The sequence below is a fragment of the Alligator sinensis genome, unplaced genomic scaffold (assembly GCF_000455745.1).
Source record: "Alligator sinensis unplaced genomic scaffold, ASM45574v1 scaffold169_1, whole genome shotgun sequence".
In the NCBI taxonomy this organism is placed as follows: domain Eukaryota; kingdom Metazoa; phylum Chordata; order Crocodylia; family Alligatoridae; genus Alligator; species Alligator sinensis.
In genome coordinates this window covers 584872-607116 of record NW_005841924.1, presented here as the reverse complement: position 1 = coordinate 607116, position 22245 = coordinate 584872, and the positions used below count along the sequence as shown (strand labels likewise).

The 22245-nt window shown below is 41.4% G+C and overlaps 1 protein-coding gene across 3 annotated transcripts in view; it reads left to right on the top strand.

The window, feature by feature from the left end:
- The window catches only part of TRIM2 (tripartite motif containing 2), a 118195-nt gene that overhangs the window by 76595 nt on the left and 19355 nt on the right, over positions 1-22245 (top strand). For all 3 annotated transcript variants that reach the window (XM_006019145.3, XM_006019146.3, XM_006019144.3), the window contains exons 6-8: positions 3088-3811; positions 15525-15628; positions 16882-17049. In XM_006019145.3, coding sequence (XP_006019207.1) covers positions 3088-3811; positions 15525-15628; positions 16882-17049 — 996 coding nt within the window. The remainder of the gene's footprint in view (positions 1-3087; positions 3812-15524; positions 15629-16881; positions 17050-22245) is intronic.

The window sequence follows — 22245 nt, the reverse complement described above, 5'->3', positions numbered from 1 at the left end:
AGCTTGTAGAGTGCTCCCAGTCAGTCTAGCGCAACATCTTGGTGGTTTGGGCACTCCCTTAGGAAGTGGGGAATGTGGGTTTCAATCCTACCAAGCTGAGTATGAAGTTCTTCTACTGCCTGGGTGAGTGCTTTAACCTTTAGGCCACTGATAGATGTGGAAAAAAGAAAACCAAAATGATGCTTTACAGGAAGAAGAATTGTGTTTGTTTGACTCAGCTCCACAGCATCTGTATAGATCATGTGCTTTAATGGACCTTTTCGGCATTTTTATCTAATAGCTGATTCACTCAGCTGTTAGATAAAATTGCCAAAAAACCCTGCTGAAGTGCATGATCTATACAGATGCTGGGTGAGCCGGGTCAAACTAACGTGTTTCCTCCTCTGGGTGTGCATTGTGCTTGGTGTGGGGGCGTGCTGAGCTAAAAGTAAAGTGTGTTTCTTCTCCCCCCTATCTGTCAGCAGCCTAGATTATAGGATACAACTATCACTTTCTCCTCTATGTTGTGTGGGCTCCTATCAGGTTTACCCAAAGAACCTTGTCTACCTGATCCTATCAATGTGTTCTGAGAACACCCTCAGGCAATTTAGGCAAAGGGATCCTTAGTTTCTAGCCCTGAATAGGCTTAAAAGTTAGCTAACTGTCAAGCTGTTTAACACTGCCATAACAGCTTGACCGAGGTGCTTATGCACATAAACAGGAGGATACCTTTCAGGCACTAAGTGAACTTTAAGTTAAAAAACTTCAGGTCCTATGGAGTTTGGACATTTCCAAAGTTAGACAGCTGCTGATTGGGGGGGTTTCAGGATTGAAGATTTAGATATAGTTCAAATTTAGGAGCCTAACTCCTTCACTGGATCTTCTCCTGAGATCACATTTCATGAGCTCCCAAAAGGGGAGGGGAGCGACTCTTGCCCTGGACTGGGCAGCAAATGTTATGTTACAGCAGTTATGTATGGACAACCTGGGAGTGATACAAATGTAGCAAAACAGCTCCAACTTTAACACTGTAGGCATGTCTACATGAGCACACTTACTGCACAGTAATTTAGGTTACTACAAAATAACTATGGCAACTTATGCCAACTTGGGCGTAAATTTGCTACCTGCTTGATGCAGGTAGCAAATTTATGCTCGAGTAGTTACTTTGCAGTAGCACACATGTAGACACATTACTGCTCAGTAACACTGTGTGTGGACTGACTTGGGACTAACTTTACTCCCAAGTCAGTGCACACACAGCATTACTGTGCTGTAATGCTTGCATGTGTAGACACCGACTTAAAAACCGCTAACTGCACGGTTACTATGCAGTAAATGCACATGTAGACATGCCCAGTTTCATTCAGAGTTAAACTGGGAGTAGTTTTGCTACATTTGTATATCACTTCTAGCTTGTAACAGCTATAATGTAACACCTGATCAGCAGCTTCTCTTTTGAAATGTTCTTCTTTTGAAACAGCCCAAAATATGTGTGTCAACCCAAGGTACAACATAATGCTGTTCCTATCAATGCATATTTTCAGATTTTTTGTGTTAATTTACAGTCAGGATTTTTAGATTTCCATGAGGTTTTTTAAAGCAGAAATTTTAGACACAATTTTGTTTTGAGACAAATATTATTTCCCTGAGGAATGTCAAGCCCAGATATTCCAGCATCATCTTGATAACATACAGTAGGAAAACCAAAAAATGAATCGACTGCAAGTACACTTGAACAAAAGTGAAATTGTTCACTCTACCTTTGAATTTTATGAGTTTATAATACTGGTTTTGGAGATTAATACAAGATCTATCTCATTTACAAGTATTTTTAGATTTACCTCTTTTAGCATCATTTTTGTCTGAGAATATAGGAACTCACAACTAAAAAGGCATATAGATTAATTTACTATATAACTGAGAAAGTAAGTTATTACATGAATACATTTCCCTAGTCAGATAATATAAAAAAAGAATGAACAAGATAGAAATAATTTCCGTTCTCCAAACTGATTGGCATACGCCTTGCTTTAATGCTTTAAACATGTTTAAAATATTAGTTATGGTAAGGTTGAATAGTTTTCTTTTGTGTGATGAAAGAAAACAAGTATTTGGAGCGTAATGATTTAACTCTATAATTGTAAATTGTTTTCTCCCAGAGTTATGGTTTGTTACCCTTAATTCAATAATTCCTACATACGGGTTATAGTTATTTTGGGGCTGTTTAATAGCCAAAGTATCAGTTTAACTTGGTATGTCCCAGGACAGGGGCTGGGTGACATTTCACTGACAGCAGATCGCCTCAGTCCTCCTTGGGCCAGGGGCAGCAATTGACAGAGGCAGCCACTAAGTGTGCAAATGTGCCTGGTGGGTCTGATATCATCTCTTCACAGGCTGGATGTGGCTCACAAGCCATAGGTTGCCAACCCCTATTCTAGAATGAAGATGGGATAGAAAAAATATGTGGAATTTTGACTCCTGGAAGACATTTTATATACACCAAAAAAGCATTGTGAAAGGGGATTTTGAGATTGCAATTTGTTCCCTTCTGTCTCTGAAATGGTTTGTAATTATGTTATTGTCTGTGCCTGCCTATAGACCATGTTGGCTGCTGAAAGCTGGTGAGCAGACTTCCCTGCCACAGCTCCTGCTAGGGGAAGCTCTTTTCTTTCTTTCTTCTTATGGTTGAAATTTACCCTTCTTGTTCAACATGATCATGAGTCTCTCAATAATGCCTTCTTGTCTTGATTGCAATTTCTCCCTACTTTAGTTGTAGAGAAGGGGTTCCCTGCAGCCTCCTATATAAATAAGGGGATGACTCAAAAACACCATAATCTCTGTGTGCAGAGCTAATTGCTCATATTGTTTAACAACCAAAGACTGCTCTCAGGCAGAAGGATCAAAGTTCTAACCAGCTCTTTCAGTAGTGCAACCTAGCAGATCTTCAAAAGCCACTGTTCAGAGGTCCAAAATAAGAGGTCCCCATCAAACTGCATGGTTGTGCAGGTTATATAAAGGTTTACATACCTAGGAGTACTTAAAAACTTGGTATTGCAAAACCTCATGATAACATCACACTAACCAGGTGTTCTGCATTACATTCAGGTTCTCCAAACACAGCTAGATACCCTTCTAGAAGGACAGGAGAGTATAAAGAGTTGTAGCAACTTTACAGCCCAAGCACTCAATCATGGTACTGAAACTGAAGTTCTACTGGTTAAGAAGCAAATGAGTGACAAGCTGAATGAGCTGGCTGACCGGGACTTCCCATTGCACCCACGTGAAAATGACCAACTGGACTTCATAGTGGAAACCGATGGACTGAAGAAATCCATTCACAATCTGGGCACCATTTTAACCACTAATGCTGTAGCTTCTGAAACAGTTGCCACGGGTGAGGGACTGAGGCAGACTGTTATTGGACAGCCTATGTCAGTTACCATCACAACCAAGGACAAAGATGGGGAGCTCTGTAAATCTGGAAATGCTTACCTCACTGCTGAACTGAGCACACCTGATGGGAGTGTGGCAGATGGAGAAATACTTGACAATAAAAATGGCACTTATGAATTTTTGTATACTGTTCAGAAGGAAGGGGACTTTACTCTGTCACTGAGACTTTATGATCAGCATATCAAGGGCAGTCCATTTAAACTTAAAGTTGTCAGATCTGCAGATGTGTCCCCTACTACTGAAGGGGTTAAGAGGCGTGTTAAATCTCCTGGCAGTGGCCACGTGAAGCAAAAGGCCGTGAAAAGACCAGCTAGTATGTACAGCACTGGAAAAAGAAAAGAGAATCCCATTGAAGATGACTTGATCTTCAGAGTAGGTAAGGAATGCATTTTCTTTGTATTGATTACATTTATAGGTTCAGATTAGATTAAACTGATACTTTAAAAAATATTTTACCCACATGTTGAGGGTAAAAGAAAATTTTAAAAAGTATGCTTTAGAAAGCAGATTAATTTAATTTGAAGTATAAAAGATAAATCAGATATGGTAAATTATGTAGCTTCACCATTGGGCAAGAATTTGGATTTTTTGTGTGTTTAGCTCTACCTCTGAATTTTATGAGTTTATAGGACTGGTTTTTGGAGATTAATACCAGATCTGTTTCTCACTTACAGATATTTTTAGATTTAACTATATTTTAACATAATTTAAGTCTGAAAATATAGGAAATCACAACTAAAAAGGCATATAGATTGATTTTACTGTATAACTGAAAAAATAAATTATTACATGAATACACTTTTCTAGTCACATTATATGAACAAAGAATGAACAAGAGAAATAATTTTCTTTTAAAAAATAGGAATGGCAGTGTTATGTTTAAGAGAATTTGCCAACAAGACAATATGCTGGTTTAGCCAGACACCAAAGAGCAAACATATAGTGAAGACTAGAATATATTTAGAACTCTGGCAAAAATACAGGTAGATAAGATTTGTTGTTTGATTAGCCATATCTATTTGATACATTTATTGGATTTATCTGCATTTCTAATGGATTTATAATATCTAGGCAGAATGTAGACAGTTAGTATTTCTTTTTTTTTTTTTTTAATTTGATTTAACCAATCTGATCTGGTGAGGAGGCCTTAAAGGTACAGTGAAGAGAAGTAAAGCGAGTATGGCAGGAACTGCTCAGAAGCTCCCAGCCTTTTCTAAAGAGACAATTTATAATTTCTTATAAGATAAATGATGCTATAAGATATCAGAGTCAATATATGTTACTGATTCTTTCCTTAGCAAGATTGTGTCCTGTTTTATTGGCAATAAAATTGATTTTATGAAGACTGCTGGTTCAGCAAACTAGAAGATAGACATGAAAATCTCTATATGTCAAATCCAGGACTCCTCAGCCAAAACTTATGGTATCATATCTGTTAAGTGCCCTTAATAAATTCAATTTAGTTCTTGGTGAATGTTCTCCATTTTCTTGTAGGCAGGTATCTTCATCACAAAAAACAAAACCCACAATTAGTGCCTGTTGTATTCTCACTGGAGACACCAGTCTTTGAATAGACAGTGAAGACTAAGCAACCTTTTCTCATGTCAGCTTCATCTACAATTCAGATCCACTTCTAGCAACAACAACAGAGGGAATTGTATGGATATGGCTCAGACATGTTTACCAGCAGTATGTAAAGAAAAACAGATTGAGAACAAGAGCTATGCAAAACTCAAAACTTTCAGTCTATGGATACTGGAGTTTCTAGCACTGGGACATGAAAGTCAGTGCTTCTGTCTTAAAGGCTAAATACAGGCAGTCAAAAAGCCTGAGGCTGAATTGATTCAGTCTTTGAAGGTTAGTCTAAACTGCACAGATTAAATTGAAACAGAAGTGAACACACATTTAGTTTTGACTCAGGAAATGCAGCCACATGCCTGTGGTGGCTCAAGCCAGAAGCCAGGGGGTGCTGAAGTATGGCTCTCTGGCTCTGTGTTCACTTCCTCTTCCTGCTGCCCCCGAGGTAATCCTCTGGGATTTTCAGTCCAGACTTGCAACGGCAGGACTCTACAGGGTTGCTCATCACTTCCTCTTCCTGCTTCCAGGTGCCTTTGGGATTTGTAGTCCACAGTTGTTTCTAGCACTAAGTTTGAGCAGAGGAAAGGGTTTTTAACCCCCCTCCTTGTCCCCTCCAGGCAAACCCTGGCTGGGGTCTGGGGCCAATCCCCCAACCCTGTAGACTGGGCTTCATACCCAGGGGGATTGGGGCCCCCTGCAGCCCTCACTGCTCCAGCTAGGGAGCAGAGGGGCAGGGCCCCCTGTTCTTTGGCGCAGATAGCACAGCCTGACCCAGGGCTGCAAAATGTTGGGATGGTGGGGGACTCTGATTTAATTTGAACCAGGAAGGGGTCTGGGACAGAAGTTTCATTAACCAGTTTGACCCAAATCAGTTCAGTCTGATACTGCATTCAACCAGGTTGATCTTAAACCAGTTTCAGCCATTTTTAAACTGGTTTATGTGCACTGAGCTTCTGTTCTGTGAAAGGTTTAAACTCGTTTCTGATCACTTAAACCAGTTTATGTGTAACTTCTGTCCCTAGCCAAAGAGTTCATGTACTGACAAGAGATGAGATTTCTGTGAACCATCTGACAAATCTGGCTGAGTTCTGGGGTTGTAGTTTAACTTAGGCAAGGTTAACATTGTTTGGGGCTTGGTAGAAAACAACTGTAGTTTTGTTGGAAAACTATAACATGATGGGCCTATAGGCATCCAAATACATGGAGCATGTGGATATTTCTTCTGAAGCTGTTGTAGGTATTTTAAGCACAAGGAATTTGGTGATCAGCATCTGGTAGCAGATTCCTTTTGTCCTTGCATTAGTATAAATGGGATGCTTGTAATTACTGTGGCCATGAGGAATCATAACTGAGATCTTTTGCCAATTAAAATCTTCTGTTTTAGCAAATGAGTACGCGTTTTGGTCAATTCCTTGCAACTAAGGTACTGACTACACCTGATTATACAAGTATAATTATTAATTTATTTTAAACAAACATAAACACAGGAGCAGAAAAGAAGCAAGAGAGTCTATGTTCTATAAATTAACTTAATCTCTTTTTCAGGGATGTCTTTAGTAGTCATGTTGGTCTGAGACAAAGAGAAATGCAAAACTCTAGAACTTTTGGTTCAGAGATGATACCTTTTATTAAGCCAACTAAGAAATCGCAAAAAAAATTATCTTTTTCTACAAGCTTTCAGGCACAAGCACCCTTCCTCAGGCTTAGGGAAAATTAAAGATGGTAAAAAGTCCCCATAGATAGAAAATAAATTTCATTTTTGCACAGAGGAAGCCGAAGGAGGAAGTCTGTTCTTCTGAGTCCATGAGAGACCCTTTGGGTAGAATTAGCTCTCTTCAAAACATGCACACACACATTGTTTTAAACACTAGAAAAGCAAAATTTCAAACTTTTTTTTTTTTTAACAAACATAATTCTACTGCAAGCCCTTTAATGGATAATAAGGATAGGAAATAGAATTTGCTATTCTGTCACTGTAATGGCCACTGAATGTATTGCTAGCTTTATAAAAATTCTTTCTCCTAATAAGGCCAACTAATAAATAATAGATACTTATGCTGCACCAATTAAAACAAGAATTTGCTTTAACTCTCCAGATAGCTGACAGCAATGATAGCACAGGAACTGGATGTGGGGGCTACATGTCATTCCCTCCTCCTTTCTTCAGTCCTATGGTCTACCAGTAGGGGTCAGTCATCTGTACTTTAACTCTCTTTGTGCCCTGATTTGCACTTTGCCATATAGCATCTTTCTCTGAGAGTTCTTTGTGACTAGGTGTTTCAGTCTGATTAGTGAGTGATGCCATCCTTCTCTCTGCTACTTCTCCTGCTTTACTTAAGCGTGGAACTGGAGACAGGTAAAGTCTGACAGCAGAGCTGATTGTCTACTAAACTTGGTAATTTTCAACTTTCAAATTTTCAGCCCATGAAAACGTGTGCTATATATATAAGGTGCAAAAATCTTCCCTGATTTCATTTTCAGCTTACCCAAACTGTGGTTTGTTGCGTAATTGAGTACTTTGGTTTAATAGAAGCATTTACACCCCGATTTAAAAGCTCCCTTATACGTTGGTTTCCTCCTCCTATAAATCACATTGCTGAGGGAAAGACTGGAATTGACAGTGGTGGTGGTCAGGCAGGGTGCTGAGGAAGGGGTCAGCTACTAGTGCAGCTTCCTCCCCTCTCTATAGAGCTAAGCCGAAACCAAATACTTAACTATGTACAATTTATTACAAGAATAAATACAGACACTTAATATAAAACAGAATATATACAAGGCTTAACATATATTGCTATATATATATATAATATTCCACAATTCATATAATACCAAATTTGAACCAAATAACTTACAACTTATACAACACAATTAACACACAGGGATATTAACCTGTATAACCCAAGTAAATTAACAATAATATTTCTTTAAACCTTCACAAATAATAATACCAATATACACATTGTGGCATTAAAACACACGAACCATATAAACCCGCTTAAAAAATACCCCTAGCTATATAGCCCTTAACACAATGACAACCTCAAAACAGGGGGTGCACTCAGCACCTCCCCAAGGGGTGTCCCTGAAGCCCCTCCCCTTTAGGGCCCTGGGACGTGGACACGCCCCTCCCGCAATGGAGGGTGGAGGCAGCAGACTCTCATCACCTATGTCCCCCTCCCCTGTGGGGCCCACTTCCCCAGTAACTCATGCTTCCTCTCTGGATAAGTCAAGGCTCATCCTCTGGTGGCTAATCCTGCAAGAGCCTCTCCCCAGTGGTGCCTTCAGTTCTCCTCGATGGCCTGGTGCCCCACACTGGGCACTTAGGGCTCTCTCTCTCTTGTGGGAGCCAAGCCCTTGCAAAGTCTGACACCTTGGTCTCACACCGGGGGTTCTTCCCTTTCCAGGGCCCTGCTCTGGGCACCAGTGCTCTTTTAGTTAAAGGTGGAGCTACACTGCAGGGCTCTGGTCACTTGGCCTAGGACTGGGGCTAACATGAGCAGCAGCGATCTGCTTCCAAAGCAGTTTCTCCGTGTACTGACCCACGCACCGGATGAGGCCCGAGCAGCCGCGAGCTGCTCCCAGGGCAGATTCTCTATGTGCCGACCTGCGTACCAGGTGAGGCCCAAGCAGCCTCAAGCTGCTCCTAGGGCCAGCTCCCTGTGCACTGATCCGTGCACTGCTGAAGCTCAGGTGAGGTCCCAAGGACGGCCATCTCTGGAGCTTCTCTCTCCTTGCCATCCCTCATCGTCTCTCCCTAGCCTGCTGAGCATGCTTCCCTTTTATACTCTTCAGGGGCCCCACCCCCAAAGTTCTCTGGACCTGACTGGCGCAGTTCTGATTCAGGTCCAGCTGCTCCTTGCCCCCTCCCTTTTGAAAAGGGCACGGTATTGATTCCCTTTGCTGTCTCTGGGTTGGTGGACAAGCTCCACCAATCAAACAGCAGACCGTTGAGCCTGGGACTTTACCCAAGTCCTGAAAAAGGTAAGCCTACTACATTTGTAAGTTGCCACCAAATCACCCTGAAGTCTTCTCTTTTCTAAGCTGAACAGTCCCATATCTCTCAGCCTTTCCTAGTATGGCTTGCTCTTCAGGTCTCTAATCATATGAATGCCTCTTCTCTGGGCTCTCTCAAGCTTTTCCACATCCTTCTTGAAGTGTGGCACCCAGAACTGGACAGTAGCTGCACAGTACTCCACCAATGCTGCTTGGGAGAGTGGGAGAATAACTTCCTTAGTTTTGCATGAGATGCATTGGTTGATGCATGCCAGCATATTGTTTGCTCTGCTAACTGTAGTATCACACTTGTGACTCATGTTCATTTTATGGTCAATTATGACCCCCAGGTCTCTTTTGGATGTGGTGATAGCTCGTGTAGCACCACCAAGCCTGTAAGTTTGTTTCAGATTTTTCCTTCCCAGATGGAGCACTTTACAATTCTCAGTGTTGAACAGTATGTGATTCTGGTCTGCCCATCTAACAAATCTCTCTCGGTCTGCCTGCATTGTCAGCCTACCCTGAAGCATGGCCGCACTTCCCCAAAGTCATCATCAAACTTTGCCAGTGTGCTTTTCACCCCCGCATCCAGATCATTGATGTAGATGTTGAAAAGCACTGGTCCAAGTACCGAACCCAGGGGGACTCCACTGACTACCTCCCACCAGGTTGACACAGATCTGTCTATTAGTACTCTCTGGGTCCAGCTCTGCAGCCACTTTCCCACTCATCTGACCATTGAATTGTTGAGTCCCCTAGTTTTACTTTGAGAGCCTCATGGGACACCAAGTCAAAGGCCTTCCTAAAGTCCAAGTAAATGATGTTGACCTCATCTCCCTTATCCAGGTGGTGAGTAACCTGGTCATAGAAGGACATGAGGTTAATCGGACATGACCTACTCGTGACAAAGCCATGCTGGCTGTCATTTAGAATTTTGCCTTCTACTAGCTTATCGCATATAGAGTCCTTTTCTTGGGGGATTCTTCCTGGGATTGAGGTCAGGCTGATCAGCCTGTAGTTCCCTGGATCCTCTCTTCTCCTCTTCTTGAAGATGGGCACAACATTGGCCCTCTTCCAGTCTTCTGGTTCCTCTCCTGGCCGCCGCAAATTCTCAAATGGGTTTGCCAATGGTCCTGGGATGACCTCAGCTAGTTTGTTTAGCACTCTTAAATGAAGTTCATCCGGTTTTGCTGACTTAGAGATATCCAGCTTCTCTAGCTGTTCTTTCACCAGCTCTACATTGACTGTTAGTAAGTGATCATCTCTACAGCAACTATTTTGCATCATATTTGCATTTAGCAGGCTGTCACTCTTAGACTGGAGGAATACAGATGTGAAGTACTCATTCAGGAGTTCAGTTTTCTCCTTGGTGTCAGTGATCAGATGTCCAGATGCATTAAGCAGTGGTCACACATTTCTACTGTTTTTTCTCCTGTTACCTATGTACCTATAAAAGGACTTTTTATTGTCCATGAGTTCAGTTGCTAACCTGAATTTGGTCACCACCTTTGCTTTTCTAATCTGCCACCTACAGGTGTGGGCCAATCTTATGTAGTTCTCCTTGGGGCCTATTCCTAGCTTCCATCACTATTAAGCCTCCCTTTTCTTTTTCAGAAGATCTGTGACTTCCCTGTTGAGCCAAGATGACCTCCCGGCCCTTGTGCCACCTTTTTTGCATACAGGTATGGACAACTGCGCACTGAGGATTGTATCTTTGAGGAATGACCACTCTTCGTCCGCACTCTACTCACTAAAGCCCTTAGCTTAAAGTCAAATTTGTACCTTACTGACATATTTCCCCAGCCCTACGACAGGCAATGAAAGTGATAGTGTTGTGGTCACTGTCGCCTAGGCTACCCTCTATCTTCAGATCACTCACCAGGTCGTCCCTCTTGACCAAGACTAAATCTAGGAGGGCAGTTCCTCTGGTCGACCCATATACTTCCTGAGACAGGTAGAGGTTGTTGATACAAGTCAGGAATCTACGTGACCAGTCAGATCTGGCCAAGTGTTCTTCCCAGGAGATGTCTGGGTAGTTAAAGTTGCCCATGATGACCATATCCCATGCTCTTGCAGCCTCTTCCAAATCTAGCTCTTCATCTTGATTTGGAGATCTGTAATATATTCCAAAGTTAGGTCCCTTTCGCCATGTCCCCCCTGTATCTTGACCAAGAAGGTCTCAAGTTGCCCTTCCTTAATACCAATTCACGTTGTCACATTGAGGGAGCTCCATTCCCACAGCTCATGCTGTAGTGTCCTTCCTGTCATCTCCTGTTGTAATGGTTGTTTGTTTCTTGGCCCCTGGGCTTGCTCCGCTCGTTGTTCTCCATCCCCTGGAAATCTTAGTTTAAAGCTCTGTCGAGGAGGTCCGCTATCCTGACCAAACCTTCCCCTTTGGTGTGAGGTGGATACCATCCCTTCCCAGAAGACCTCTGTCTCTGAAGTGCATGCTGTGGTCCAGGAAGCCAAAACCCTCTCGGTAGCACCAGGGCTGTCCCTGGAGGGGGAGCGAATCGGGGCAACTGCCTGGGCCCAGCACTTTAGAGGGCCCCACAGAGCCAGGTGGAGAGGCCACAGCTGATGTTTAGCCCACCCACCCTCCCTCCCAGCAGGTTGGACGTCTCTTTTTTTTGTTCTGGCTGGAAGTTCTGGCCGCCACCCCTCCCACTGTGTCTGGTGTGCTGGGGCTTTCACTCCCTAGCATAAGTGTGCTGTGGGATGGGGAGAGGGGCCCCGCGCAAGCTGCTTTGCCCCAGGCCCTGCACCTGGGATCATCTCTGGGTAGCACCATTGCCAAAGCCTTTGGTTCACCTCTTCGGTACATCTGTCTCTCCTAGGCCCACGGCCTGCAACCAGGAGGATGGATGAGAAAGCTACCTGTTCCCCTAACCCCTTAAGCCCAGCCCCCAGAGCCCTGTAATCACTCATGACCCAGCTAGGATTGCTCAAAGCTGCAGTGCCTTCCTGCCCCCTTTTACCTTGCTTGTAAGGGCTTTCCCCCCATGTTCAATGGAGGGAAAAACCTTGTCTGGGATTCAAGTAAATATGGGAATAGGTGAGAGAGAATCTGTCCCTACAAGTGTTTTTCAGATCATGGCAACAAGTGTGTCATCGAGATACATTGCTATTAACACACCATTAAACAGTTACCGGCAATCTTAGTGATATTGAACTATCAAGCTCGAGTAGTTTTATTGCCATGAATATAATTACAATATTTCCAAAGCTATAAAAATGAAATGATTACATTTATTGTGTGATAAGATGAAAATACCTTATTTCTAAAACCAAATCATTAAAAGAGGGTGCTGCAACTGCAGCTAGCATTTGTGTATGTCTGCACAGACTGACCCTTGATGGGTTCCCCAAACTCTTCCCTCCTACACCCTGTCCTCTGATTTCCAAGTTCCATGAGTGTTGCTGCAGAATTAAGTACACTCCACCTGCTTTCTTCTCCAGGGACTCGGCATAGGTTGGAAGGGTTGGGAAAAAGGTAGCCCAGGTAGTCTCTGGATCTGACTGCTTGGGAAGCACCAGAGCATCATCAGCCTATAAATATTGAAAACAGCTGGATCTATTTAATGTTTGTCTTCAGTTTTGTGCGGTAAAATCTCCAAGGGACTGGAGGTCTCAATGTGTCCAGGGTGCACTGAAGAAGAGGGCCAGCATCTTTACAGCTACTGACAGACATTCATTTAAAGGCACAAGGGGCTCTGATCCCCCATCCCAACAATCATGTCTCCTGCCATGCCACATTGGTATAGCAGGATGTGCAATTATGGGATCAGAGAGCAGTTCCCAATTTTGTGTAACTTCTAGTGGAAAGGGAACCTGGAATCATAATCCCAGGCTCTCCCTGCCCTGGCAAGCTGAAAGCCAGATCCCTGACAATAAGCTGATTTTTGGCTTGTTCCACAACTACACAGGGCTCCAACCAGCTCCATAGCTGTCTCCAGAGCCAAGCAATGATCAGATAATGATCATCTAGCTCTGGGGACCGCACCAGGGCCAGCTGGAGCTCTGGTGCAGTCCTGGAGCCAACTGACAGTCACTTAACTCTGCCATTGGTTCAAGTTAAGGTGTGATGGAAACCAGCCACAAAATGTGGAATTCATGTTACAAAAAATGTGGAATCATTAATTCCCTTAACATGTGGCCAGGCTAGTATTTAAGACATGATTAACAGACTAATTATGCCTTATGTGTAATGTCTGCCAGGGGCCTATTAGACAATATTTATGGTAGAGTTTATCTTGTAAAAAGAGGATTTATGAGCCAAGTAAGTTCCTTGGATGAGGTGTCACCCCTACTCTGTTGATCCTACATGGTATTTGGTGAAAGTTCTGGGTTGCTCATTTTCTTGTTGATTGTACATTAGAAAATTAGCTGAAGCTTGGTGCCATTTTCTTCCTGCTGGAAAATTCACTCCAATACAGAAACACCATAGAAAGTCCTGCCTGCCACTCAAGGGTTTAATAACTGCCAAGTGCCTCACACAGACCCTCTGCTCTGGGCTGAATTTCACTCTCTGTAAACTCTGGCAATAAATTACCATTCATAAATTCTGTTGGGAACTGTAGCTGTGACATTCCTGAACAATGTCCACTGTTTTGTTCTCCTAATGTATATTTACAAGGTCCCATTGAAGAGCACTCTGACTAGCCCTTTATGTAACTCTGAGTTATCTTAAAAGTCAAGGAATTTTCATTTTAGAGAATGTTCTTCTTGAGGAAAAGATTTTGCATTCTGTAAAGTTCATGTTAGTTGTTTCCAGATGCTCTGACTTACGCCTCCTCTTTTAATGACAAATGCTTTTCCTCTTCCATCAGTAGTAAGGGGAATGCTTCTCACTTTTCACCCACTTCTTTTGGCTGGAGGGCACAAAGGGAAGTTATCATTAACATATGCAGGAAGAAAATTACTGGGTCAGCATGCATGCCCATGGGTATAGGTCATTAAAAGAATACACAGAAATGACTCAAGTCTGGGTAGCATAACTCAGATATAGCTTGCTTTCCCTCTATCATTTATTTTCCCTTTGCAATGCAAAAATTACAAGAAGTATGCATCTCATTGAGAAGATATAAGTACCCTGCAGTCATAAGAGCAGGCTGAGAAAGAAAGGAATATATTTTCAGCACAAACTGCAGGGCAATTAAGTGCTCTTGTTAATCAATAATGGAAACTGTGAATCCAATCCCCACCACCTGAGCAGATTGAGTGGAGGAAAGGCATAGCTCTTAAACGTGCATCACTAATGAAAGCTAAAGGCAAAGTAGGGCTAATGCATCACTCTTACATCCAGAATCACAATCAAACACTTTAATAATTGTACTACAGGATATCTGAGGCTAAAACAAAATACAGCTTTCAAATTAAGACTATATATTGAAACATATAATGTGTAGGATATGCAGTCAATGATTGCTTGTAAAATACTTTCCCACATAAAATAGCATTACAGTCAGGTTTTAGTAAACTGCATAGTTAGTTGTTTGTTTGAAAATAAATATAGTCATTATGTAGAGTTACAAACTACATTGGTTCAAGATCTGGCCATTCTTGCAGAGGTGATCCTTCTAACTTACAGGGACTCTCCAAATGTCTCCAAGGGTGTGTCTACACAAGCGTTTTAATGCGGAGTAGTTTATTTTAATGTGCATTAAAATGTTGTATAAAAAACTGTGTTAATATGCTAATGTAAAATAAAATAGGCTACTGAGCATTAAGCATCACTAAAATAGTGTGCAATTTCGCTACTGTGCATTAGGGCACCCTAATGTGCATTTTATGCAGTACTTCACATTGGAAGTACTAAATGCAATGCTTATTAGGAAAAGCGCATGAATGCACATGTAGACGCATCCAAAATGGAAAACAAACAACTGAGGCACCCAGATTTAGTGAATGCTGTTGAAAGCTCTTGCTTTCAAACACGTGTTGCACTACAGGAACTATTTTTTATGTTTAATATATATACTACAATAGCATTCTGAGGTCCCCATCAGGATCACATCTCCATTGTGTGAGATATTGTACAAACCTTTAACAAAGTTCGGTCTCTGCCTCAGAGTTTTCAATAGAAGGAACATCTACATATTATAAAATGAGAATTATGTATACAGGTGAAATGGATGAGCTTAGGCCACTAACACTACATACTCATCTATGTACCCAGATTCTTATTTTAGTGCCTTTCACTTAGTATGTGAATATCATACCAGTCTCATTCCTTTCTGGGCATAATGAAGCCAAATAGCCATCCTGTAGGAAGTATTTTGTTTGTTGTCACAGAAAAGCATCAGAGGCAGCTGTTTCTGAAAGGCTAAAGGGATTACTGCTTTAATGGGGCTAAAGAACGATGCTGTTTCTTTTTCAGAACTGTTGTTCTGTGAGTTAATTTTGATTGAGGAAAGGAACAATTTACCAAGGAAAGAAAGAACAAATATGCTGAGATCAAAAACCTTAGTTGATTAGATGTGTATAACCTCACTTGTGTGTTTCACGTCCAATTCTAGGTACCAAAGGAAGAAACAAAGGGGAATTCACAAACCTTCAGGGGGTAGCTGCATCTACAAATGGAAAAATATTAATAGCAGACAGTAACAACCAGTGCGTGCAGGTATGATAATTTGCCATATTTAGTATTTGACTTTAGTAGAGACAAGTTTTGGAAGATTCAAGTACTGATAGAAAATATAAAGGAAGCCCACCATGTGCAATGCCCATGGTTGGTCATTCTGGTTTCTTGAGATAACCGGTATCTAGTTCAGATCAGTTAGCAGATTTGCAAACATGGTTTCCCTTTTTAATATATTTAAATATAAAGAAAAGACCAATCAGGAAAGTGATATTAGAAAAGTGTGTCTTATTTGCAAGTATGACTTGGCATTACAAGTTTATAATTTCCATATTTCCACACAAAGCAGAATTAAGTGTCCAAACATCCAGTTTCATAAGCTGACCTCTGAGGAAAAACAAAATGTAGGTGTCATTTCAAATGACTTTTAGTTCTCTTAATTTACTTTTCTCTCTGATTTTAAAATGGAAACATTAATTTCTATAGCAGCAGGCCCCATGACGTCTATTTCTTGCCTTTAGGTATTAGATTCAGTTTCCTGTGTGAAAATCAAGCTATGTCACCCCCTGCCCCCTTCTATCATGTGTCATTTTCACTGTTAAGGATTTGTCTGCTCTATTTGGACAGCATGTATGGTTGGAGATAAATGGACCCATGCTTTCATTTTGTCAAGTTTTCACTAGTGGCTTCTAAATGTGCTCTTAACGTTCTGCACTCTCATTTCAATATTTACAGCCACAAGTGGAATTTCAATATCTAATTACCTGGCTTGGAAACAGATAGGCTAAATTCTGAGAGATGTTAATCATCTCTCAGGGATGGCCCAACTTTATCTTCTAAATTAGATAACTTGATTTAATTGTTGAAATTCTGTTCTAGGTTCTATTCCCATCTCTTTCACAGACTTCCCGTATGACCTTGACCAAGTCACTCTGTGCTTCAGGTTCCTCATTTATAATATGGGAATAACAATGCTTCCTTCCAACTACCTCAGAGGGACATTGTAAAGGTTAATTTACTTATGTTTGTAAAGCACTTTGAGATCATTGAAGAAATGGTGCTATATCAGTGCAAAGCACATATTTATTATCAAGTTAGGGTCTAGGTTGAGGCTTCTCTATAACTTGAGCCTATAGCTTTCAAACATAGGCTATAACAGTGCTTCATATTTACAGTCCTCTATCTGGCCATAATAGTTCTACGGTTTACCTATCTTGCTGGTTCCCAAAGGCCAAGAACTAGATTAATGTGATTATGGAAAATTACTTCAAACATAAATGTAATTTTTATCACAGATATTTTCCAATGATGGCCAGTTCAAAAGTCGTTTTGGTATACGAGGAAGATCTCCTGGCCAGTTACAGCGTCCCACAGGAGTAGCTGTACATCCAAGTGGTGACATCATTATTGCAGATTATGACAACAAATGGGTCAGCATATTTTCATCAGATGGGAAATTTAAGGTAAGACTACAATATTGATACTCTTGAGTGTGGTACAGCTTATTAAGGAAGAGATTAATAATGTCTGTTTAGTTTCAAGAACGAAAATTAAATATATGAAACTGATTTAAAAAATGCAGTCTTTCTGTGGAAGCTCATGATGATAAAGTACCTAAAAGCAAGGGAAAAGCCAATATTGTGATATTAATAGTGTATTAAATAGGAAAGATATAGTTTAATTAATAACATTCTCTTTCACTGGATTCTGTACCGTAACTTAATTGCAAAACAGCCAAAATAATTAAGTCCAGTTCAAAACAGTTCAACATACATTGTGTCATAAAGTGGTCTACAGTATTTCATTATGGGGAGGGTAGCTTCCAAATACAACTATTTAATAACCATTCATGCTAGGTATGGTACACCCCTGTGCATGGGTGACTGGTGCCAACTGGAGAGGGGGAGGGGATCCCTCCCCTCCCGCAAAACTTACCAACTGGTGAGCGGCTGAACTGCTCCTGAAAGTGGCCATAGTACACGTGCACTCCCGTGCACCCCCTACACGTCACCACTGCCCCTGTAGCTGGAAGCCCGGTCAGCTGATGATGCACCTAGCTGCAAGGGAGACCATACTACATGTGCAAATTTAAGCTCAGTAGTGACCAGCTATAAAGTTAGTACACATTTTTCAGTCTAAATTTATAGCTCGTTAAAGCTTTTTATTGCGTGATAGCTACTATGCATGTATAGCTGGTCTGAAGGTAATTGCACGATTAACCAGTGAATTGCACAATACCTGTAATGTGTCTAGGTTTCTGGGAAGACAGAAAATGGACAATTGGCCCCTCTAACTATGGCATAAAGGTCAGCAAAGCAAGTAATTCATTTACTTTCCTATTGGCAACTGGTGAAAAGAAGGCAAAGCAGGTCTATTATCTTTATAAGATTGCCCCAGTGTTGCATTATGGGCTGCTATCTTTTGCACTGGCTGGCTTGTACCCTAGAGGGAGTTAAATTAGTCATGCTATAATACAAGTAGGACAAAGCAAGAGAGGAGGGGCAATTTCTAATCCATGTTAGAAATGCTAAAGGCATATCTTGACCATCTTTGACACCCAGCTCTTTGCAGTAGTTGTTGTTGTAGTCATTACCAGAACTAGCTGTGGTTCACCCACACCTAGCCTGATAAGCAGGTATTGAAGTTTGGCATGACCAAGAAAATCCTTGGTGGCTTGTGTATTTAATTGATTAAGAAGAATCTTATTTCTTTGTAGTCTTTTCTTCTAAGTGAAATGAAGTGTACAGCAATGAACATGGGGTTGTCTGTATTATGGAGGCTATACCATTGTAGCTATGCCATTGCAGCTAGATCAGCAGAGCCCTCAAATGGAGATGTGTGCGCCAGCTGATGGGATTTTTATGCTGCCATATACCACCTCTCTGAATGACGTTAGCTAATCTAGCAGAAAACCTATTCTAGTTAGCAGAGCTACACCCAGACTGGGGATTTTGATGGCTTAGCTGTGTCTCTTGGCAGGTATGTGTGTGTGTGGTCTTTCCTAGGTGACAGCTACGCTGGTAAAACTTTGTTGGACAGACCCATCCTGTGTGGTGTTATCCTTTCAACATTCTTACCACAAGTATAAGAGCCTACTATTAGTATCAGGAAGAAGTGTACTCTTTTAGCTTAAGCAAGAGAGAGGTTTTTAGTACCAGTTTCCTATGTCTGTGCTTTATGTAGGACCTGATTTCGCAAAAATGACTTGCATTTACTTTCTTAGATAGGTGAGTAGCATCCCCATCCTTTGATTTCAATTCCCTTCCTCCCTCCCCCACCCCATGCTACCCCAGGCACCATCATTTAAAATGCCACCTCCGTCAACTTCACTAGTTCAGTGAATATTAAAGGTTAAGTGCCTCTATAAAATTTCTAATTCAAGTCACCATGGGTCAACTACATATATTACCATCATACTCTAAGTTAGGGGTGGCCAGTCTGTAGCACACATGCCACAAGTGGCACAAGCAACTGCTATGTGGCACGTGAGTCACAGGTTCTCAGTAAAGGGAGCAGAGCAGGGCCAGGATGTTGCTGCAAGCAGAGGTGTCAGGTATTACCTCCAAAAACCAGGTTAGCCCTTCCCTGGCCCTGCAGCCACCATTGAATTCAGGGTTTTGGATCCTGTTCACCATATAAAACTGGTAGTTGCAGAGCTGGAGATGAGTTAACCTGACTTTTGGCAGTAACACTTGTCTTCCACCATCCCAGGGCTCAAACTCATTCATGTCTCTAGAGATGGAGATCAGAGTGGCACTTGGGGCACAGGTAGGGCTTAATTTGTGGCATGCCTGCCAAAAGGTTGGCTTCTACTGCCTTAAACCCTAGTTTAGACAAGATGCTATTGATTTCAAGGGGTAATTCAAGAATTTAGTACTCCACATAAGTAGTGGTGGCAAAATTTGACCCATAGTAAATCACAGGGACTTTTCTCTGTGGAACTTACTTTACATCTTAAAATGATGTCTTAATCTTAAAAAAAATCATGGTGACAACTTAACAACTTGTCAAGTTCAGTAGCTCTGTAAAAAGAAGTGTTTTATCAGCACAGAAATGCAACACACTAGAAAATTCCTTAGGTTTGAGATAGTAATAATCCCCTCTGGAGTGATGAATCTCTTGTGTTTATATGAGCCCTTGAGATGCTATTAAATAAGAGGACAGAATAAAAAAGTAAGTTACCACTCCAGAAAAACAGCCAGTTTACCCCTGATGCCCATTGTCCTGCAGTGCATGAGTTAGGTAAAATTAAAAGCTATGTCTCTGACTATGTCTATGACTGATCCCACTGGAAGAGATAGTAATATACTCTTCAGTGAAACAAATGACCTCCTGAGAATCTACCTCCCATTATTTCCAGAGTTCAACTTTAGTAATTCATTCCATGGTGCCATTCCATGGTGGTAAATGACACTAAAATGTCTTTCAGTTGGTCATGGAAAGAACAAGGAAATGCCCCACTTTGGCATTAATTTCCATTCTGTAGTAGACACGAGACTTTCATTATAACCCTTTCAACAATTTAGTCCAGTAACTTGGGAACTCATGTAACCTTAGGATATAGGCAGTTTTGTCTCCTGCCTTTTGTTCTTATACCTGCTAATAAAAAAAAAAAAATCCAGTTTTTATAATATTGTAACAGATCTGGTAAAAAAAAAAAAAAAAAAAAAACCAGTATAGAATATCTTGTGTGTCTACACAAAATATGAGATATTTCCCGTATAAAGATAAAATAGTTTCCAAAATGTGCAGCTAGTAAAGAGACGCCTCATGTAAGGTAGGCTGTTCCACTGATGGTCATAAATAAAGTAAAAATATACTGGCATAAAAAAGGCGCAAGTGAGTTCAGAATCAAGACCCTCTGAGTAACTTGTACGTTTTATACATAATTAAAATCTCTAATGTAAACTGACTTCATTTGGAGCTATGTGTTTGAATACTGTTTTTCTTTACTTCTCCCAAGCTGCTCATAAATTAAGAAACTTGGATGCTTGGTGGCTCAGTAGCTAAGCAGAAAAGAGCTCTGGAGGTCTTGGGTACCAGCATCCTGTGCAGTATTTGCTGCCAGGAGAGAGACAAATATTGAAAATGTCAATATTAAGGTGGTTCACAGGACACAGAGACGAGCTTTGTTTTAATTGAGTATGTGTTTTTGTTGGACTCCAGGAGCTATGGAAAGGAACAAGTTTGCCAAGACTTTTTTACCAGTAGAAGTCAGTAGATCAAACTTTATGGGACTAGTGACTAGACTCATTGCATGGGAGAGGAAAACTTTAATTTGTAATATGAATGTTTTTGTTATATATTGACATAATGTGTAAGAGAAACATCCACAACAGTTTATGTAAACATTTTATATGTAAAGGGTAGATATAGTATTGTGCCAGAAGCACAGATTTACAGGAACTGGGTTTTATTCCTAGCTCTGCTTGACTTACTTTGGAAATGTGATCAAATCACAATTTCTAGTGCGGCGGTTTCTCCATCTACAAAATGGCAACAATACTTACAGAGGCTTTGTGAGGCTGAATTGAACAGCTTTTGCAAAACACTCTGAGACCTTTGGAAAAATGAGTAAAGTATGAATGACACTTCCATTTGAAGAATCAGGGGCATGAGATACTTGCATCTTTTCTGATGCTAGGAGATCAGTAGGTGTGTACCATCACAGTTTTGTCCTGGTCTTTTTTTTGCTATCATTTTTTATAGTCTTTTTTCTCTCCTTCCATGCCCTCTCCCTTTTCACTACTTTAACAGTCATGAGAGCTATGAAGCCAGTTGTCCAGGGGCCATGCCTAGACATATGCATAATTTTCTGGAGTACTTGGCTGACTCAGCAAACTTCTTTGCCAAGGAGAAAAGTGTTAGCTTCCAATGTGTTCAGTCACCACTAACTATAGGGGCAGAGTCTATAGTTTTCTCAAAGTTTGCAACTTGAATATTATATAACATTTAATTTAGCAAAATACTATTGTGACACTATACCTAATCCAGAGTTTCTTACAAGGGGAGACAGCATTTTTTAACAGAGTGTTTCAGATTTAGGAACTTGTCTTCTGCTCTACTAGGTCACCCCATGCAAGTGACTCCATCTCTTGGTTCTTCATTTTCCTTATCCATATTTTCCTTATAGGATCATAGGAAACTGAGGCTGGAAGGGACCTCACAAGGTCATCTAATCCAGCTACCTGCTCAAAGCAGGATCACCTGACTAACCCATTCCAGCCAAGTGTCTGTCCAGCCTGCTCTTGAAAATTTCTAGGGATGGAGATTTCACAATTTCTCTAGGAAGCCTGTTTCAATGCTTGCCTGGCCTCATAGTCAGAAAATTTCTCCTAGGGCACATCTTCATGTACAATTAATTTGAAGCAGTATTGCACTGGAGTTTATTGCTCCTGGGTGTGCTGTTTGAATGTGTGCCCAGGGACCACAGGTGGGATCAGCTGATGTGTGCCCCCGAGTGTGAGTTGAATGTGTGCCCCCTGAGCCAGGTGGGATCAGCCCCAGCTGGCAGGGGGCCCAGGGGATCTAAAACTTAAGGTCAGGGAACCCAGGACTGCTCTGACCTAGCTCAACGTGCTGCAGAGGGACTGACTAGGGCACGAGGGTGCTCCAGTGCAGGGCTAGCCAGCAGGCAGCCCCCGCACTGAAGCACCCTC